Source organism: Nansenia antarctica, assembly GCF_963989245.1.
Source record: "Nansenia antarctica genome assembly, chromosome: 10".
Taxonomy (NCBI): domain Eukaryota; kingdom Metazoa; phylum Chordata; class Actinopteri; order Argentiniformes; family Microstomatidae; genus Nansenia; species Nansenia antarctica.
In genome coordinates this window covers 32751440-32773502 of record NC_137680.1, presented here as the reverse complement: position 1 = coordinate 32773502, position 22063 = coordinate 32751440, and the positions used below count along the sequence as shown (strand labels likewise).

General features: G+C 45.3%; 1 protein-coding gene across 2 annotated transcripts; it reads right to left on the bottom strand.

Annotated features, from left to right (window-relative positions):
* Positions 1 to 2661: 2661 nt before the first annotated feature.
* Positions 2662 to 20069, bottom strand: hacl1 (2-hydroxyacyl-CoA lyase 1). 2 transcript variants are annotated; one of them, XM_080541260.1, is made up of 17 exons: positions 19875 to 20069; positions 19412 to 19555; positions 19286 to 19326; positions 19090 to 19170; positions 18919 to 18991; positions 18551 to 18628; positions 16304 to 16398; positions 13149 to 13261; positions 12859 to 12994; positions 9037 to 9142; positions 8006 to 8089; positions 7725 to 7826; positions 7263 to 7417; positions 6681 to 6839; positions 6363 to 6470; positions 5306 to 5492; positions 2662 to 2983 (listed from the first exon to the last, which is right to left on the bottom strand). In XM_080541260.1, the coding sequence occupies exons 1-17, from the start codon at positions 19923 to 19925 to the stop codon at positions 2951 to 2953; spliced, it is 1746 nt and encodes a 581-aa protein (XP_080397386.1). In that variant the 5' UTR covers positions 19926 to 20069; the 3' UTR covers positions 2662 to 2950. The 2 variants fall into 2 exon arrangements, with proteins under 2 accessions (XP_080397386.1, XP_080397387.1); XM_080541261.1 differs by having other exon boundaries at positions 19412 to 19516.
* Positions 20070 to 22063: the final 1994 nt, after the last annotated feature.

Genomic DNA, 22063 nt, shown 5'->3' with positions numbered 1-22063 from the left:
TTTGATATAAGCTGATGTTTTCCATAAGCTATGAGTCACAGTGCCAAGGAAGTCCTGACCTCAACCCACAGCTAGGAGAGAGGTTATGGTATTAATAGGTTAATATTGTCGCTTGTGTAAAAGTGGACATACAGGAATATGAAGACTGTTGTTAATGTTATGTGCATGTTACTGGTACCTTATTCTAATGTTATATGTTACTGATACTTTGTTTAAAATGCAACCAATTTGCCAAAGAGGGCTGTGAAATATAGCCTATATATGTAAGTGACATTTATAGTAAACTCTGAACATGGTAGGTGGAAAGAAATATTGAAAAGCTCCTTTCAAAGTATACTGTAAGTGCATAATGAATATCGTGTCAACTTTTGTATGACAGATGTAAGTGTATTATTCATTGCACCATGTACAGTATAAACAAAATATAGAATATCCATATGTTCTGCTATTGTGGTATTGTATACTGTATGCACAGTGATGTTGTTACAGAATATAGCATGTTGTAACCTAACACAACGGTGGTGTATGTATGCCCTGTCATAATCAGGAAAGTGAAAGGGTCACTGTATTTCATAATCCAGATCTATTTGATACTGTCATGTAATTGTGGACACAATTAAAATGAGAAAATGATGAAAGTATTTCAGGCTGTTCACTCACTCACTGTCTGAACGGATCTAGTATCTCCTACTACAGATCTAGGATCTAGTATCTCCTCAGACTCAGGGGGTTAACATGGGGCTCCTCAGGGGGTTTGTCAGCAGGGTTGAAAGAGAAGGTATCTTCCTGGCACACTAAACACACTGACAGTGATGGAGGGCGTGTGGTTGGCAGACTGTGACAGTGATGGAGATGGTATTGATGTGCCTCTCTGAGAGGGGGCCCACGCTGCAAAGCGCAGGGCATGCATCAGGCAGAGTACCGCTGTCAGCCAGTCCCTGCAGACTGCTGCGTTGGGCTTTGTGGTAAAACAGAGGAGGAACTAACATCTAGGAGACAAGACATCGATATCCTCAGCAAGCCAGCAAGAGTCCTATATCTCACAATGCACAACAATACCTGTGTGTGCTGTGAACCCTGGCATCTAACTCTACTTGACACTGTGTGTGTGTGTGTGTGTGTGTGTGTGTGTGTGTGTTCAGGACGTGGCAGGCAGCCAGGGGTGCAGCAGCAGAGGAGATGTTTGAAGCAGGGGGCTGCCCTCTAACTCTATTATCCGGCCATATTTCTCTTCCCAAATCACATTAGGGTAATTTGCCTAGCAGAGAGGCCCAAGTAAAAGCTTACATATGCTTTTTTTATCCCATCACACTCGTTTCCATAAGCAGGCCACAATGGGATTAGCGGCGAGGACGTCTCTGTACTATTCTAGATGCCGCTGGGAATGCAGCAGCCAACCTGATTCTATTGCGACGGTAATGAAGAGTTCTGGTAATGAAGAGTTCAGGTAATGAAGAGTTAGGTAATGAAGAGTTATGAAGGTAATGAAGAGTTATGTAATGAAGAGTTATGAAGGTAATGAAGAGTTATGTAATGAAGAGTTAGGGTAATGAAGAGTTATGAAAGTAATGAAGAGTTAAGGTAATGAAGAGTTAATGAAGAGTTCGGAGGCAGACGCTAAAGAATGTTTCCGTCCGCCATCCTTTCCCTCTGCTCCTTCCACTCCACTCCATCTGGTGAGCTCCGTCCAGTCCTGACAGGAGGACCCCCCGGTGTTAGCCAGTCTGAGGGACCCCCCCAGTCCTGTTCAAACTGGGTGATCAGCCTTCGGCTTTGACCTCTCAACCCTTAGGATGCCTAAATGGTAAACGGACAGACTCGCATAGCGCCTTGTTCCAAACCGTTTTATGACGGTCTCTCAACGCGAGGCCGGCCGGGTTTCGAACTGCCGATCTGCCGACCTTGCGGTCGTTAGACGCCGGCTCTAACTCCTGTCTAACTCCTGTGCTCTAACTCCTGTGCTCTAACTCCTGTGACGCAGCCTACAGACTAAGAGATGGGCGTCGTGAAATAAGAAAAACACTCGCTGGCTTTTCCAGAGAAAAGAGATTATTGCGGGTGGCGGTGTTCCGTTACGGCCGCGGAGGCGGGGCTGACAGGGGGGGGGCAGGGACCCAGCTGTCTGCTCAGGCCCAGTGAAAATCCCTGACCTATAAGGAGGAATGGGAGGCATGCAGGGGGCTGAGGGCCAGGCAGGGACACACACACACACACACACACACACACACACACACACACACCACTGTCAGTACAGGGAGCGTATTCTCATCTAGCTCAGTGCCAATATCACACAGAAGAAGACATTGTTCACTCATCGATTACACCCTGAAGAGGGGTTTGGGTTAGGGGAAGATGTTGCCTGCCCTGGACTTAACCACACACACGCTCCCTCCACACACACGCTCCCTCCACACACACGCTCCATCAGCAGTCGTCTGGGTATTGTAGCTGGGGGCAGGTCACAGTGACCATTGATGAAAAGAAGGGTAACTCATGTTTCGGAAGGTAGCATTTGACAAGGTTCTTAAGTGGGAATTGGAAAACATACCGTAATCATTGACATAATCATGTCATGGGCAGTACAATATGTCTCTCAGTTACTAAATGGACTCTCAAGTCAACATTTCTGATCAATTAAAAAAACAATTGTCACTTCCAGCAAAATGGCAAAGAGGTTTATTTTCCAAAATACTTAGTAAAAAAGAAAACATTTTACAAGTAGGCCTACATTTGTCTTAATTGTGGTAATAATCATCTACAAAATTAGTATAATGCTACAATGTAGTCAACGTGATTTCAACATTTCATAGAAACATAATTATTTATAGATATATTATAGATGCTTTGCCTCCTTATAGCAAACAGAATGTTCCAGAGAGGCACATGGCTGACTCTCCGTCTGAAGGACATCAGGAGTCAGTTCCCATCGCTAGGCCTCTCCTCCTGGGGTCTACAGGTTGGAGCGTGTGAGCCAAGGAAACTCCTAGAAGACACAGGAAGAAGCCAGTCAGGATGGGATGAACCACAAATAACAGGAGAGTAAACAGGAAACAGTAGCACACAAACGCCATATGTGATTATGTGAGCGAACCACAGCTGGTACCATGTGTTTCAATCAGTGCCGTGCGATGAGGACAATGGTTCTAACACAGATAAGTGAAACATTTTTAATATCTATTTCAAAAAACAAAAAAAACATAACAGCTGTTTTCATTGGGAGTATGACAGGTGATACTATCTGCCTCCGCTGCCTCCCCGTTCCTGGTTTCAATCAAAGCCTCTCTGCCCTACAAAAGCCCTACACATACTGTGGACCCTTCCTGAACCACATGATGGGTTTGGAACATCAGAATGAATGTTATAGACCCAGTACAGCAGCTCTGTTATAGACCCAGTACAGCAGCTCTGTTATGGCACTTTTCCACTACGTTGCAGACCTGGTGCTGACCTGGTGCTGACCCAGGTCAGCCCGCTTCGTTCCCCTTTTCCATTCGTCGTTCCAGGTCGCTTCGGTCCCAGGTCCCACATCGGAGCAGGGTCTTTTAATTTCATATCCGGGTCTCTTTGCCAGGCTGCGTGTGACGTGTGACGCTGCACACCGTTGATTGGTCAATGGACAATCGTCATCCCATGTCCCATCCCATATTATTTCTTCACAACCGCCATCTTGAAAATACCACATTCACTAGGAAAATGTCACTACATTTTCTGTAATAGCTTATTAATAAAGATTCGGAAAATTATGCTGACCATCGTATTATCTTAGTTTAATGTCATTTCAATGAATCATATAACTTTTATTTACAACAAGCACAACACAAAAATCGCTATTATGCACCGTGTTTGTCCGTGAATAACACCGGCTGTGGAGGTGGTAAAAAAACACAATACTCCTTTGCTAACTTCACCATCTGTCTACGGTCATTTTGAGCCCTTAACCACCGCGCTGACACCCCGAGAAGTTATGCTTTTAACCGTAAACTCGATGAACCGGGAGTTCGCCCGCAGCCGTCCAGCCATTTTCACCATTCACTCATGAGTCAAATGCCGGTTTTAACAGGGAATTCGCTCCGCGCTGTGTCCACGGTGATAGGAGTGGAGGATCGACTCCATTCAAAAACTTTTGAATTCCCTGGCTTCTCCTCTTTCAGGACACGTTTGAATTGTTATCCTAACCCCCGGTAAACCGAAGTTATTAACCCGCAAACGGCACCGTGTTTGTCTGTGAATAACACCGGCTGTGTCATGAGTCAAATTCCGGTAGATTCGCGTCTTGTCTGCGTTTCCCGATGATGATACTACAGTTCATAAAGCAGACAAGTGAAGGCAGTGGTTTTAAGGGTTCAAAAAACATGACTTTATTATGTGTACATAGCTTCCTCTCTCTCTTTCTCTTTCTCTCCCCAAAAAATCACTGCTGTTGCTGTGTACACCCGGAAGCTTTTTGCCAGGCTGCGTGTGACGCGTAACTCCGCCTACTATCGTCTACTCCTCCTACTATTCCGGGTCGGTTTGTGTATAATGGAAAACCAGAACAGATCAAAGTGACCCGACCTGACCTCGAACTGATGCGTACTGCGCTAAAGCGGGACCCAGATGGAAAAGCACCATTATAGACCCAGTACAGCAGCTCTGTTATAGACCCAGTCCAGCAGCTCTGTTATAGACCCAGTCCAGCAGCTCTGCAGCACAGCGGAGGACCACCTGCCCCTGAGGAGACCCTCGCTGTGCCCCCCCCGGGAGAGGGACGACGGGCCTCTCTGCTCCAGTGTTCCACTGTCAGCATAGCATCCAATCCTCCAGCACGTCTGCAGGGGGTTGCGTGGATACACGTCAAACAACACAAACAAAGGGGAGGGTCACCCCTCTAATTACGGGGGGGGGGGGGGGGGGGGTGCCTGAAATAGAAAGGTCAGGTCGGCCGTGAGGTGGAGGGGGATGGCCCGTGTGGTGGAACACAACAGTTCCGCGGTGCACCTGGATTCAAGGATTACACACTGCTGCCAGGCCTGTCACTCACTCACACGGCCCCACTACGGCCCTGTGTGGAGAGACAGGTCACATGACAGGTCACATGACAGGTCACATGACCTCAGGACATTCCTTCTGCGGCTCTCTCCTTTCATTTTTGTATCCGAGGGCTTTCATGATTCTTTTTTTTCCCCCCCTCTCACAGATCGAAACGCCGGCCTGATAACTTGGATGACACCGCCAGAGAGGTGTGTTAGCGCAGCTAACGTCTGAAGGAATTATCTCAGAGGAGCTAATTCGTGTACCTTTTTCCATCGGTTTTCCATTGGTTTACCTGTTGCTTCCTGTCCGAGGCGGGGTCTATGAGGACGTTGACGAGGCTCGGGCCCTCCCAGTCACTCAGGCTGAGCTGCAAGGCGCCTAGCAGCTCCTCCTCCGTCCGCACCAGGAACCCTCGCCCTCCGAAGGCCGTCATGACCTGGTCGTAGCGGGCCTCGGGCAGCAGGGTCACGGGGGGGGCTCTGGGGGGGAGGACAACCACAACCACAAGGTCACCACTGGACCTTCACGAGAGGGTACAGTTGGAGTGTGAGAGGGTACAGTTGGAGTATGAGCGGGTACAGTTGGAGTGTGAGAGGGTACAGTTGGAGTGTGAGAGGGTACAGTTGGAGTATGAGAGGGTACAGTTGGAGTATGAGAGGGTACAGTTGGAGTATGAGAGGGTACAGTTGAAGTATGAGAGGGTACAGTTGGAGTGTGAGAGGGTACAGTTGGAGTATGAGAGGGTACAGTTGGAGTGTGAGAGGGTACAGTTGGAGTGTGAGAGGGTACAGTTGGAGTGTGAGAGGGTACAGTTGGAGTGTGAGAGGGTACAGTTGGAGTATGAGAGGGTACAGTTGGAGTGTGAGAGGGTACAGTTGGAGTGTGAGAGGGTACAGTTGGAGTATGAGAGGGTACAGTTGGAGTATGAGAGGGTACAGTTGGAGTGTGAGAGGGTACAGTTGGAGTGTGAGAGGGTACAGTTGGAGTATGAGAGGGTACAGTTGGAGTATGAGAGGGTACAGTTGGAGTATGAGAGGGTACAGTTGGAGTATGAGAGGGTACAGTTGGAGTATGAGAGGGTACAGTTGGAGTGTGAGAGGGTACAGTTGGAGTGTGAGAGGGTACAGTTGGAGTATGAGAGGGTACAGTTGGAGTATGAGAGGGTACAGTTGGAGTATGAGAGGGTACAGTTGGAGTATGAGAGGGTACAGTTGGAGTGTGAGAGGGTACAGTTGGAGTGTGAGAGGGTACAGTTGGAGTATGAGAGGGTACAGTTGAAGTATGAGAGGGTATGAGAGGGTACAGTTGAAGTATCATGAGAGCATGCCGATGTCAGTCCCATAACTCACACGGTGGTCAGATCTCCCATCTTCCCCATCATCTCCCAGGTCTCTGTGTCCACGCCGCTGTATATCCCGTTGTTATTGACCACGATGATGAGGATGGGCAGCTTGTACCTGTTCACAGGAGGAAAGCATCAACCATCCAATAGGCTTGGAGAGGTTCACATATCGGGGGGAAACGGAGTGATGGTCACACCTTCACATGGTCTCACATGGTCTCACATGGTCTCACATGGTCTCACATGGTCTCACCTGCACATGGTCTCACATGGTCTCACATGGTCTCACCTGCACATGGTCTCACATGGTCTCACATGGTCTCACCTGCACATGGTCTCCACCTCCATCCCAGAGAAGCCAAAGGCGCTGTCTCCCTCCACACACACCACCCTCTGGCCCGTGTTCCGGCTCTTCTCCACCGCTGCAGCGGCGATGGCAAAGCCAAGGCCCACCCCCATGGTACCAAACGTACCGGCATCCAACCTGCAGACAGACAGACACAGACAGACACAGACAGACACAGACAGACACAGACAGACAGACAGACAGACAGACAGAACACAAGGCTGCATTAAAAAAAAAAAGACCCTGTAGGAAAGTAAAGCAGGTACGAGAGTAAATGTTATGACGAACAATCTTTGTGCTTAAAATAAAATAAAAAAAGAAGTGAGTGAGTGAGTACATAGTGTTTAGTCAGCCCCAGCCCCATAGTGACATAGTGAGTACATAGTGTATAGTATAGTTTAGAATATAGTATAGTATAGTATAGTCAGCCCCAGGACAACATTGAATGCACAAGGGAAGGAGGAAGTCAGGTGACCATTCTCAGTGATTAAACAGCGTAAAAAGGCAAAGGGTATTTGGTGAATTTGGCCTTTAACTTCCTTTGAGTGAGCAGCGCCTTGCCTGTGTCGAGGAAGGTAGTTGTTCAACATCGTGCGGCCGATATCCATGGTGTTGGCCCCCTCGCTCACTATGATACAGTCCTGAGGCAGCAGCTGAGAGATGTGGTGGAATACCTGGTAGTAGTTCATGGGCTGGGTGGCCTGCAGAGCCATGGTCTGGAGAGAGAGAGAGAGAGAGAGAGAGAGAGAGAGAGAGAGAGAGAGAGAGAGAGAGAGAGAGTGAGAGAGAGAGTGAGAGAGAGAGAGAGAGTGAGAGAGAGAGAGAGTGAGAGTGAGAGAGAGAGACAGAGAATCAAAACCTATTCGCAATGACGAACAAGACAGAGCATTCTAACCCTAGAATTTGGTGGGAGAATAGGAAAAGAAAAACAATGTGTTTATAAATACTAACATAAACTAAATGAATGAAAAAAGAAAATAATAAAAAACATTTGATCACAAAAAATATATAATAGATACACGCCTTTGATATCGTCGCATTGGACGCAATCTTCTCTTTCAGTGTCGTCCACCATTCTGTATCGGCTCCATATGTCCACCCGTCTTGTCGAACACGCTCCAGGAGCTAAAAGAATTAAGACCAAAAAATTATGAGAAAGTCTGAAAAACATTATGAAACAAAATAAAGTCAGTACAGGCCTATTTTGCCCCTAGATAATCCAACTGCCAGCATACATTCCTTAGTAGGAATTGAGAATACGATTCTAACAGGAAAAGTTGTTCATACTACTAGTGTATATGTACCTGAGTAACGACAGCGTTGATGTCCCCAAGGAGAGCTGCAGCAGGGCTCACATTGTTCCCCATCTCCTCAGCACAAAGGTCAACCTGGATATAGACACATACCAGCTGTGTTACTACAACATACCAGCTGTGTTACTACAACATACCAGGAGTTACACACAGAAACAACCATGTGGAAACACATAACAGCAGCTGGAGTAGAGGCGAGGCCAGACCTGGAGAACACACACACACACACACACACACACACACACACACACACACACACAAACACACACACACACACACACACGAACACACACACACACACACACACACACAGCACCAGAAATCCCCAGCCACCATCACCGCCACCACCACACCATGCTAATGCTGCATATAGATGTCTGACATGTCTGTTCCCTTTTAGCTTGGACAGAGATTTACAGCACTAAGGCAGCTATGGCATCCCTACACACGACTACCACAGACTTACTGTACAAAGGAGTCTTGTACAGTCTTGTTATGAATGTGAGCCTATAGACCTACAGTATGAATGAGCACAAACACACACACACGCCCCTAACATTCTTTTTTACAACCACAATGAACTTCCGCAGTGCACCGACCAGCATTCGAGTTGAGGGGGGATGAGGGGGGATGGCATCCCCCCTGAAATAAAAAACATCAAAATCATCCCCCCTAAAACGGCCATCCCCCCTTTCCATCCCGTATGTCATTTTATCAATGAACGTGGTATTACTGCTATTTCAACATTTAGTTTTGCGCATATTGAGTAAAATACACACATGCAATGACATTTTTACCAAGTCACTGACACTGAAGTCACTGACGCTGTGGGGATGCAAGAATTTTCCCCATATGATAAAATCCACCATCCCCCCTGATTTTCTTTTACAGCTTGAGTACTGGCACCGAAGTCTGCGTGACCAGCCTCTGACGTACCTGGATGATCTTGACGTGAGGGTCAAATCTACCCCTGACGTACCTGGATGACCTTGACGTGAGGGTCAAATCTACCCCTGACGTACCTGGATGACCTTGACGTGAGGGTCAAATCTGGGCGGAAGGCCAAAGTGGAGGATCCAGTTGAGCCTGGCGCCGAACAGGACCACCACGTCTGCCTGGAGCAAAGCTCTGGACGTCACGGCCGTGGCAGGGAGAGGATACAGAGAGAGGATACAGAGAGAGGATAGAGAGAGAGGATAGAGAGTGAGAGGATACAGAGAGAGAGGATACAGAGAGAGGACACAGAGAGAGAGGATACAGAGAGAGGACACAGAGAGAGAGGATACAGAGAGAGGATACAGAGAGAGAGAGGAGACAGAGAGAGGATACAGAGAGAGGATACAGAGAGAGAGGATAGAGAGAGAGGATACAGAGAGAGAGGATACAGAGAGAGAGGACACAGAGAGAGGATACAGAGAGAGAGGATACAGAGAGAGGAGACAGAGAGAGGATACAGAGAGAGAGGATACAGAGAGAGGATACAGAAAGAGGGGATACAGAGAGAGGATACAGAGAGAGAGGATACAGAGAGAGAGGATACAGAGAGAGGATACAGAGAGAGGATACAGAGAGAGAGGATACAGAGAGAGGATACAGAGAGAGGGGATACAGAGAGAGGATACAGAGAGAGAGGATACAGAGAGAGAGGATACAGAGAGAGGATACAGAGAGAGGATACAGAGAGAGAGGATACAGAGAGAGAGGATACAGAGAGAGAGAGGATACAGAGAGAGAGGATACAGAGAGAGGATACAGAGAGAGGATACAGAGAGGATACAGAGAGAGAGGAGACAGAGAGAGGACACAGAGAGAGAGGAGACAGAGAGAGGATACAGAGAGAGAGGATACAGAGAGAGGACACAGAGAGAGAGGAGACAGAGAGAGGATACAGGGAGAGAGGATACAGAGAGAGGATACAGAGAGAGAGGAGACAGAGAGAGGAGACAGAGAGAGGATACAGAGAGAGAGGATACAGAGAGAGGATACAGAGAGAGAGGATACAGAGAGAGAGGATACAGAGAGAGAGGATACAGAGAGAGGATACAGAGAGAGAGGAGACAGAGAGAGGATACAGAGAGAGGATACAGAGAGAGAGGATACAGAGAGAGAGGATACAGAGAGAGAGGATACAGAGAGAGGATACAGAGAGAGGATACAGAGAGAGGATACAGAGAGAGGAGACAGAGAGAGAGGATACAGAGAGAGAGGATACAGAGAGAGAGGATACAGAGAGAGAGGATACAGAGAGAGAGGATACAGAGAGAGAGGATACACAGAGAGAGGATACAGAGAGAGAGGATACAGAGAGAGAGAGGATACAGAGAGAGAGAGGATACAGAGAGAGAGGATACACAGAGAGAGGATACAGAGAGAGAGGATACACAGAGAGAGGATACAGAGAGAGAGGATACAGAGAGAGAGAGGATACAGAGAGAGAGAGGATACAGAGAGAGGATACAGAGAGAGAGAGGATACAGAGAGAGGATACAGAGAGAGAGGATACAGAGAGAGGATACAGAGAGAGAGGATACAGAGAGAGAGGATACAGAGAGAGGATACAGAGAGAGAGGATACAGAGAGAGGATACAGAGAGAGAGGATACAGAGAGAGGATACAGAGAGAGAGAGGATAGAGAGAGAGGATACAGAGAGAGAGGATACAGAGAGAGAGGATACAGAGAGAGAGGATACAGAGAGAGAGGATACAGAGAGAGAGGATACAGAGAGAGAGAGAGGATAGAGAGAGAGGATACAGAGAGAGAGGATACAGAGAGAGAGGATACAGAGAGAGAGAGAGGATAGAGAGAGAGGATACAGAGAGAGAGGATACAGAGAGAGGACACAGAGAGAGAGGATACACAGAGAGAGGATACAGAGAGAGGACACAGAGAGAGAGGATACAGAGAGAGAGGATACAGAGAGAGGATAGAGGGAGAGAGGACACAGAGAGCACAGTGTCAAATAGGGAAAAAGACAAAAGGCCCTATCCCAATTCACCTCTTTGGCCCTCCGCTTCGCGCGTTCACGCGTAGGGGTAGGGCTAGTATGCCGATGTCACTAGCTAGCTAGCTAACGTTACGTTAAGGCTGATTTGTGATTTGTGCCTGACAGTCCCGCATTTGTACATATTTCCATGTCGCATTTCCCCCATTTGATGGCATATGACGCCCGAAATGTAACTAAAGTCCAGTCGCAGAGTTGTTGCACTGTTGTTACCGCTCCTCTAATATCAGTGCAGACTGGCAGGGTAGGAGCACGCGTTACTAGCCTACAGAGCACCGCTATTCTGTCATGAACTGGCCTGATAATGAAGCATTGTTCTTTTTTATTTGATGACTTGTTTGATGGATTGATAGCGTGAAACTTAAGCTGTGAGCGAATCGCGAGCGTCCATGCTTTTACTATGATACTACTGATGATCAGTGGTGTGCCGTCAGGGCCAGCAAGGCCTTCTCTGCTGGCCTAAACATCATCAGAATATACATTTTATTTTAATATATATTTTCCACAAATATGTATTAATGATTCCCCATAGTCTATTCTCTTCATTTCATAGCTTTCCTCTTGGTTGCGCTGCTTCCAGTCTCCGATTGAGATTTGGAGGGCTGGCCTTTATGTTAGAGCTTTTATCCAATCAAAATGTGTTGCTAGGGGGCTCAAAAATCTGCCCGCCTTCACATTAAACGGTGCTGCGGATTCGACCTGTAACTTAACATTGGAACGAGAAAACCTGTGGCGTACCTAGTAAACCTACGTAGATGCGAGCAAAAGCAACAACGGCGCCTGCTGTAAGGCTCAATGATGTCAGCACCCAGCACGTCTTTTGATTGGATACGCACTATTGCTACGCACTATTGATACGCACTATTGATATTCACTATTGAGATGCGGAACTATGCCGGTAGATGTGAAACTTTTGAAAGTGCGCAGGGAAACGGAGCCTTACAACGAAAGCTTTCGTTGACTGATCGATAATACTGATCGATTGTGTCCTGTTTTTGGGTAAACAATAACTTTCATTTAGGGGACACAATGAAAGCGCCAAGTCCACAAACAGAGGAAACTACGTTGAGCTTCTTTCTTTTCTGGCTGAAAACAACCCAGATTTACATTACCACCTGTCCACAAACAAAGTGTTTACTGGGACGTCAGGCAAAATACAAAACGACCTGATTTTTGCTATTGCTGAAGTGATGGAAGAAGAGATCAAAATGGAGATTAAAAAGGCACCCTTTGTCGCTATTATGGTGGACGAGACGACAGACGTGGGTAATGTAGCGATCTTAAAGATGTTAGTTTAACACTCTTCATTGTAAATGCGGATTTATTGATTAAAAATGCTTCGGAAATATTAATATAACTCTGTTGTACTTGTCTGACTATGTTAAGGTGATGCAACGCCCGGTTATACTGTGTTTCTGTCTAGTTTCTAGAGCCATGGCGTCATAACGATGGTATTAAGAGGTAGAATAATTCAGGTAGGAATGTGTCGGACATCACTGAAGGCCTAGGTGTGAAATGCACCGCCCGCCACTGCTGATGATATATCAGGGTCTTGAAGGGTTGTCCCTTAACTCTGTTCCTCTGTTCTGAGAGCCTAGCAGAAAAGTAGCACTCCAAAACGAGGGGTAGGGGTAAACATTTTGAATGGGATTGGGCCAAAGAGGGAAATAAATGAAAGAAAATCAAGAAAAACGAGATGTCGTTGTTGTTGAAAAATATCTGGTGAAGTTTCTACACGACTACATGTTGATATCTTCTATGGTAAAGTGGAAGCTTTTAAATCATGTTGAATATGAAATGAATATGAATATTAGGCTGGTAAGGCAGGGGGGAGAGGCTGACCTGGAGCGAGCGGCAGCCACACAGTTGGGGTGGTCGTCAGGCAGCACCCCTTTACCCATGGGGGTGGGCAGGAAGGGCAGGCCACACACCTCCACCAGCTCCCGCAGAGCCCTCTCTGCCCGTCCATGGGCTGCACCTGTAGGGGGCGACATTACCCTGACCCTTCATGACGGTCTTCTACTTCTATTGCATCATCATCATCATCATCATATCAGTGTGTTAGTGTGTCATAGGTGATAGGGGAAGTCAGGTCATGATTGTTCAGATGTGGATCTGTGTTTTTATGTTACCTTTGCCAATGATGAGTAAAGGCCTTTCGGCCCCTTTCAAGACAGTAAGAGCTTCTGTGATAGCCTGGTGGTCCGCCAAACTTACTGGAGGGGGGGGACAACAGGGCACGACTCTGCCGAGAGAAAGGACGTTTAAAAACGACTGTCAATCCACTTGACTGCACCACAAACCACCTGAAGGCCTCTCTTAGTGAACACACACCACCTGAAGGCCTCTCTTAGTGAACACACACCACCTGGAGGCCTCTCTTAGTGAACACACACCACCTGAAGGCCTCTCTTAGTGAACACACACCACCTGGAGGCCTCTCTTAGTGAACACACACCACCTGAAGGCCTCTCTTAGTGAACACACACCACCTGAAGGCCTCTCTTAGTGAACACACACCACCTGGAGGCCTCTCTTAGTGAACACACACCACCTGGAGGTCTCTCTTAGTGAACACACACCACCTGAAGGCCTCTCTTAGTGAACACACACCACCTGAAGGCCTCTCTTAGTGAACACACACCACCTGAAAGCCTCTCTTAGTGAACACACACCACCTGAAGGCCTCTCTTAGTGAACACACACCACCTGAAGGCCTCTCTTAGTGAACTCAAAGAACTGAAAGCGGCAAGTAACAGGCACTTAAAGCAGGGATTAAAGCAAAAAAAAAATCTCCTGCCGGAAAAAAAAATTCTGGCCAAATCGGGGCCAGTGGCTTTCCGTGCGCATAGCGTGCGTGCGATTTTCCGTTCTACGTTCTAATGCTTTGACTTTTCTTTCGAAAAATGTGAACACATTTCCGCGTTGTAGAAAATCAATGACACATCGCTATTCAACTAACACGGCTTAATTTGTGAGCCTGCTAACAATGTAAAGTAGTGTTCTAGTTAACTAGGTAGCAGTCCAATCCATTTCGCTGCAGTATTTTGGCTTGACTAGCGAGTTTGTGTTGTGATTCTCAACAACATTGAAACGTAGTTTCACCCTTTTCCATAGTTTTGAATAATAAATGTGTGGACTGACGATGTAGCGCAGCCTAACTTATTCTAATAATTATTTAACATGAATGAATGAATGAATGAATGAATGGTCTTTATTGTCATTGATATAGTACAGGTACCAAACAACGAAATTTGGGAGGGGGAGCTCCCCTGGTGCTAGGAAAAAAAGAAAAAACTAAAAACAAGAAGGGAAAAGAGCTGGTTTACATAAATAAAGGCTATGTACACTATCCACTATACTATACTATACAAATAAAACACTGTGCTGTACTCTATGCTATGCTATACCTATTCTAACATTTCCTATTCTCTGAACCTTATGTACCCGAGGGTTGTCATATTGCACATAGTGTTATTGCACATTCATTTAAAGTGTCGCAGTTTGCAGGTTTGAAATGTTCACAGTTGTGTTTCCGTGTTGCACTTGATTTCAATCTAGTAGCTGCCATCAAATTGTCTAGATTGTCCAGGGCCTAGAACCTAGGTCTTTGCTGTAGAAGCTGAGCTTCAGTCTGTTTGTCCTTGCGAACATGGTCCTGAACCGCCTGTTCGAGGGCAGCCGAGCAAAGTGTTCGTACCCAGGGTGGGATGGGTCTCTGGAGATCTTGGAGGCCTTCCTGAGGCAGCGTGTGTTGTACAGCTCTTCCAGAGAACATACTTTTATTCTGATAATTATTCCCCCCTCCTCCCAGATTTACATGGTCACATTATTATTGGATTGGTTGTTTGCGTGCCGGGTGAAGTTAGCTAAACATTTAACCTGCTAGCTAGCAAGAGAAACATCATGTCACTCTCCAAAGGTCTAAAGAGGAAAGTTGATGGTGGAAACAGGGCACTTAAAGAGGAATGGACAGTGAACTATACGTTCATCCTACCTGGTTTCATCAATGCAAAGCCGTTGTGAGAGACTCACACTTTACGTGCTCACAATGAATGTTCCCTTCCACCTATACATGCGAGTCGTCCTTTTCGTCAATGAATGCGATAAAGACGCGCTAGAGGAATCGATTGGTGCATAAAAACCTTGAGAACTGCCGGATTAAAGTGACGTCCATAATAATAATAAATAATAATAATACATTCGACTTTAGCGCTTTTCTAGACACTCAAAGACGTCCATATCACCAGATAGTGACCGATGGGAGATGCCAGTTTTCTCATTAAGTGAGATTTAATAGCCTAATATTATTTTTGCTATTTTTAATGAATGGCTCATTGTAATTATTATCCATAGTAATGTAGCGTGTTTGCTCTGTCGTTTCAGGAGCATATAGGCTAAGCGGATTCAGCTTTTTTTTTCCGCCGATTTTGTTGTCAATGTTTTTCATAAAATTAAACTGCATTTGCTTTGTTACTGTTCACATGTGTGGTGCAGTCACATTCACATAGCCTATAAGTAAACATTAAGTTTGAATGATTTACTGAGCTGGCGTTACTTTTTTCAAACCACACACCGCATGTCGGCTATTTCAGCACCACGCATTGTCCACCTACTTATCACTATGAGGGGTTCAGCGTCAGTGCACCCCGCTCTGTTACTGTCGCATAGTTGTAGCCAATAAAGGCCTATATGTAGGCTATATAGGCTATTATATATCATTTATATACCTAATACCAACATCAAAATAGATTGTATGCCACTACAAATCATATTACACCAGGTAAAATCCGTCGCAACTTGGAATAAATCCGTCGCAACTTGGAATAAATTGACGGAAATCCGTCGTAGCGAAGGAGAACTTTAATCCCTGTTAAAGTGACATGTTTTAAGGCTGATCTGTGCATGATAGTGCTGCATTTTGACGGAATGCTTTCAATGGAAAAGCGCCAAAAGTGAGCAAACGGAAATCCAAATCACTTTTCCTTTAATCCTAACCCTAACAGTGCAGAAGTTACAGTGCAGAAGTAACGGCACAGTAAAGCATTTTCTACTCTTTTGGCTCTCAAATGGATTTACGCCTCTTTTTTTTTGCATTTGGAGTTTTGCTGTCGGTGTCTGTCAACATGAGGACCAAAGACGTGTCAATGGAAGGAACCTTATCGTAATTGTTTGATTTCAAATCCAAACTTTTGGAGTGTCAAGCCAAAAGAAGAAAATAAATGCTTGTCCCATTACTTTACGCAGGGCACTGTATCAGTAATAAGTTACCATGGCGGAAACAAACCTCACTTTGCTCCTGTCCACTGTAGCATTAACCATGTCGCCAGAAATGTCCACATAACAGGCACCTGGACGGCCGTACATGCTGGTGCGCACCGCCTAGGAGAGACAAACCGTGGTGTCAGCTTTGTAGATGGACAGACCAAACGTAGTGTTAGGTTTGTAGATGGACAGACCAAACGTAGTGTCAGCTTTGTAGATGGACAGACCAAACGTAGTGTCAGGTTTGTAGATGGACAGACCAAACATAGTGTCAGGTTTGTAGATGGACAGACCAAACGTAGTGTCAGCTTTGTAGATGGACAGACCAAACGTAGTGTCAGCTTTGGAGATGGACAGACCAAACGTAGTGTCAGGTTTGTAGATGGACAGACCAAACATAGTGTCAGCTTTGTAGATGGACAGACCAAATGTAGTGTCAGCTTTGTAGATGGACAGACCAAACGTAGTGTCAGGTTTGTAGATGGACAGACCAAACGTAGTGTCAGCTTTGTAGATGGACAGACCAAACGTAGTGTCAGGTTTGTAGATGGACAGACCAAACATAGTGTCAGCTTTGTAGATGGACAGACCAAACATAGTGTCAGGTTTGTAGATGGACAGACCAAACATAGTGTCAGGTTTGGAGATGGACAGACCAAACCATAGGATCAGGTTTGTAGATTGACAGACCAAACATAGTGTCAGCTTTGGAGATGGACAGACCAAACGTAGTGTCAGGTTTGGAGATGGACAGACCAAACCATAGGATCAGGTTTGGAGATGGACAGACCAAACGTAGTGTCAGGTTTGTAGATGGACAGACCAAACGTAGTGTCAGGTTTGGAGATGGACAGACCAAACGTAGTGTCAGGTTTGTAGATGGACAGACCAAACGTAGTGTCAGGTTTGGAGATGGACAGACCAAACGTAGTGTCAGGTTTGGAGATGGACAGACCAAACCATAGGATCAGGTTTGTAGATGGACAGACCAAACGTAGTGTCAGCTTTGTAGATGGACAGACCAAACGTAGTGTCAGGTTTGTAGATGGACAGACCAAACGTAGTGTCAGGTTTGTAGATGGACAGACCAAACGTAGTGTCAGCTTTGTAGATGGACAGACCAAACGTAGTGTCAGCTTTGTAGATGGACAGACCAAACGTAGTGTCAGGTTTGTAGATGGACAGACCAAACGTAGTGTCAGGTTTGGAGATGGACAGACCAAACATAGTGTCAGGTTTGTAGATGGACAGACCAAACGTAGTGTCAGCTTTGTAGATGGACAGACCAAACGTAGTGTCAGGTTTGGAGATGGACAGACCAAACATAGTGACAGCTTTGTAGATGGACAGACCAAACATAGTGTCAGCTTTGTAGATGGACAGACCAAACGTAGTGTCAGGTTTGTAGATGGACAGACCAAACGTAGTGTCAGGTTTGTAGATGGACAGACCAAACGTAGTGTCAGCTTTGTAGATGGACAGACCAAACGTAGTGTCAGCTTTGTAGATGGACAGACCAAACGTAGTGTCAGGTTTGTAGATGGACAGACCAAACGTAGTGTCAGGTTTGGAGATGGACAGACCAAACATAGTGTCAGGTTTGTAGATGGACAGACCAAACGTAGTGTCAGCTTTGTAGATGGACAGACCAAACGTAGTGTCAGGTTTGGAGATGGACAGACCAAACGTAGTGTCAGCTTTGTAGATGGACAGACCAAACGTAGTGTCAGGTTTGTAGATGGACAGACCAAACATAGTGTCAGGTTTGTAGATGGACAGACCAAACATAGTGTCAGGTTTGGAGATGGACAGACCAAACATAGTGTCAGGTTTGTAGATGGACAGACCAAACATAGTGTCAGGTTTGTAGATGGACAGACCAAACCATAGGATCAGGTGTGTAGATGGACAGACCAAACCGTAGGATCAGGTTTGTAGATGGACAGACCAAACATAGTGTCAGGTTTGTAGATGGACAGACCAAACATAGTGTCAGGTTTGTAGATGGACAGACCAAACCATAGGATCAGGTGTGTAGATGGACAGACCAAACCGTAGGATCAGGTGTGTAGATGGACAGACCAAACCGTAGGATCAGGTTTGGAGATGGACAGTAGTTGTGAAAAGCAAAGCTAAGGATTTTCATCGTAAGGGTCAGAAATCAGTCAATAGTTCCAAGTGATACCGAATGTCCATCTTAATGCAACAGAGTGAGATGGACCATTGTTAAGAAGTGGACTAGACAGAAAAATAGAAATAGACCCTCTACCTTTTCAATGACTGAGGGGATGACCTGCAGGCTGCTGGGCCTAGCAGAGAACTTACTGTAGAGGCGACAGGCTTCCACCTGGTAGAATAAATACATCAATAATTTATTTCCATGCAATATGTCAGTCAATTGTTGGAATTTGGTATTTTTTGCTCTAGGCACAGGGTCAGCCATAGTCGGCGCCCCTGGAGCAATTAGGGGTTAAGTGCCTTGCTCAAGGGTACATTCAGCTCCCTCCTGAGGAGGGGATCGAACCAGCGACCATCCGATTGCTAACCGGCCTCTCCGACCTCTAGACTACCGCCGCCCCCTGATTAAAGGGAAGCAACTCATTCTGGAAAAAAACTGAAAAGAGAACAGTGCAATACCTGAGGAAACTCTTGAAATGCTCCTGTCGTTTCTTGGTTTTGATCAGAGGAGCCGCCGATAACCACCACAGGCCTGCAGAGAGAAGATGACCCAGACTGACATGTCATCTAAACGGCTTCAAGACAGATGAAAGAAAACAACAAGTAGGTTTTCTGTTTGTGAAGTCATACCAGCAGTTGACGTTGGCGTTGGCCATTCCACCAAGCGCATGGATGAGTCCAGGTCCTGACACAACCAGACAGGCCCCTGGCCTGGAGATGGAGATGGCAGTAGAACATGACATGGTGCGTGAGACACACTAACGTAGAAGATATCCATTACAGATATTCTTACGAATAAAAACTCAATCTATTATTGCGCTCATACCGTCCAGTGAGGTATCCAACCGCAGATGCAGCATAACAAGCCTGTTGGGATGATACATCATCATAGTCAATGTGCATCCAAAACCACTTTCATGAAATGACAATCTGAGGCATAAAGGTGGCTTACCGCTTGTTCATTCCGCATACCGACATAGTGGATTCCTGCTGCCTGAGCTGCCATGGCCACTTCTATGACTGGAACACCAACTATTCCGAACATGTATTCCACATTCTGCAGAGATATGATGATTTGGCATTTTCCTTGGATACACTGAATACATTGCAAATTCATATCATATTCTATAGCGTCAGCTTTTACAAAATGTACACAAAGATAAGGGATGTAGATTCATACTAGGGAGTGAATGTACTCAATAACCATCATACTAATGCATGTCACTCTTGGCCCAGTTGTCAATGCAACGCTGCATCTGCATGACCTCTGGCCCACTTCATTCACACGGAGATCAGGTTGTTGAGTCAACGCAAGGACACAGAAGAGCGGATCACATTGTGATTGCACAAACTTAACTTAACTAAACTAAACTAAACTAAACTAAACTAAACTAAGGACAAACCATTGATTGTACCTGAGTTCTCAGTGCCTCAGCAATCAGTTGAGCTCCTGTTGCATGGTCCATGACTGTCCCTCCTTCTAAAACGTAGTAAAGTTACGTAGTAAAGTCTTATAATCTCTTATAAAGTCTTATAATCTCTTGCACATTCCGATTTGCAGTTCACGATCCTTCTCTGATCAAACTTCACCAACAGGACCTTCTCTCTGCTGCCTGACCCGTTCGTATCACTTCCGGGTTCGAAAAAATCCCAAGCCAATCCAAACGCAGCGCGCTGACACGCCTATGAATGAATGTTTATGACTAAAGTATGAGCCTGTTTTATCTTTGCCTGCGTTCTTCATTCATGGAATTCATATATGGAAAATGTGTTAGTCTGCCTTACCCTTGCCTTACCCCAAAAAGACATACATCAGACTTTGACATCAGACCTATTAGCATCAGAGGGGTGTGTGTGTGTGTGTGTGTGTGTGTGTGTGTGTGTGTGTGTGTGTGTGTGTGTGTGTGTGTGTCACACGTGGGTCTGACAGATGATGAAGTGACAGACGTGTCAACAGAGCCAGGGCGAGAAGCGCAGAGAGGGAGAGAGTGGCGGTAGACAGGCAGTCACACAGTCCCATGCCTATCTATCTGTCTAACCTCTGCTATCTAGTAACACATCATCATAACTGCAGAGGGGGGGTTATTAATAAGGATGTATGATGGATGTATGAGGAAGTATGCGCTACAGACCGACAGTAATGATCTAGCTACGTGCTTACTTACTGATCTATCTGTACAACATGGAACAGGTTGTTTACTAACCAGCGGACTTCTGCTGCAAATACCGACGGCAAGCGTCGAAGGACAAACAAAGTTGCCCTGAGAATTTGCTAACTAGACAGACTAACCAATGCCGGAATGTAGCATGCAAGTATTTAACGTTAAATACACTTTTTATTGAAAAATATATTTATTTGTTATACAAGTGTAGCATCCGAGTAGGGGTTAGCTTATGAATAACAATTTACATAAAACTAAAACTCAAGGAAGGTGGCTGCTCCGTTTTTACACAATGGCTGTGTTCGAAATAGCGTACTAGCATACTGCATACTAGCATACTCAATGAGTATATACTGCATACTGCCTACTAACTTCATAATAAGTATGCCAATACCAGCAGACTGTTCACACTGAAGTATGCATACTGCATCCCAGAATGCATTTCGGCAGCGGGGATTTTAAATTCTATATAACCCTGAAGTTTTCATATGTTTTCAGGCGAGAAAGTAACCATATCTATTCCCAAAATGTGTCAAGTTTATCAAAATAACCCGTTTATATATCTGATCTGACAGTTTTTCTGTTTGCTAGCTACATTACGTTGCTTAGATACTTTCATTGCTGGATTCAGGCATTAAAAATCAATCAATCAATCTCAACTGCCCTGTACTGAAAAGAAAAATATTTTGAATCCGAATATCCATGAAAATGTCTTTATTCAAGTTACATTTGACTTTGGAAAAACAAACATTAATTATCTACCATACAGTAAAAAAAACAAAAAACATCATCAAACACATTACACACAACACTAGAACAGGACTGCAGGAATGTTGTTTTGTAATATAATTATTTGCAGATAAGACATACAGCACAGGCCACCATTTAAATGGTATCGTCTTGACAGAACCAATTAAATCAAATCAAATGAGATTCCATTTGTCACTTATGGCATACAGTTGTAATAGACAACTGAATCGTTTTTGCTCCATTCTCAACAAAACAACAACAACAACAACAACAACAACAAAATAACAACTCAATAATGAAAGTAATGAAAGAGATAAAAAGTACAATAATCAGGGGTGCACATAATTTTGGGGGGCCAGTGCTCAGAGGAGCACCTAGGGATGCTGCTTGGTGCTCCCCGAGCTCGCGAGTCACGACCCGTCCCACAGGATGAATAAAAAAGGGATACATGGATACCTTATATTAGCAAAACGACATTTATTCATAAATAAAGATGAACGAACAAATTATTGTGTGCAAAACAAAAGAAACACATGCAAAATCAAATGACTGCTCTTTAAGCATGAAAGTCTGTCAGACTCCTTTAAACAATGAAATCAACTGACATCTCTTTAAGCACTAACTGAATGTCTGTTCTTTAAACACACTGAAATAAACGGACATCTCTTTAAGCACTGCTCTGTTCTGTTAAC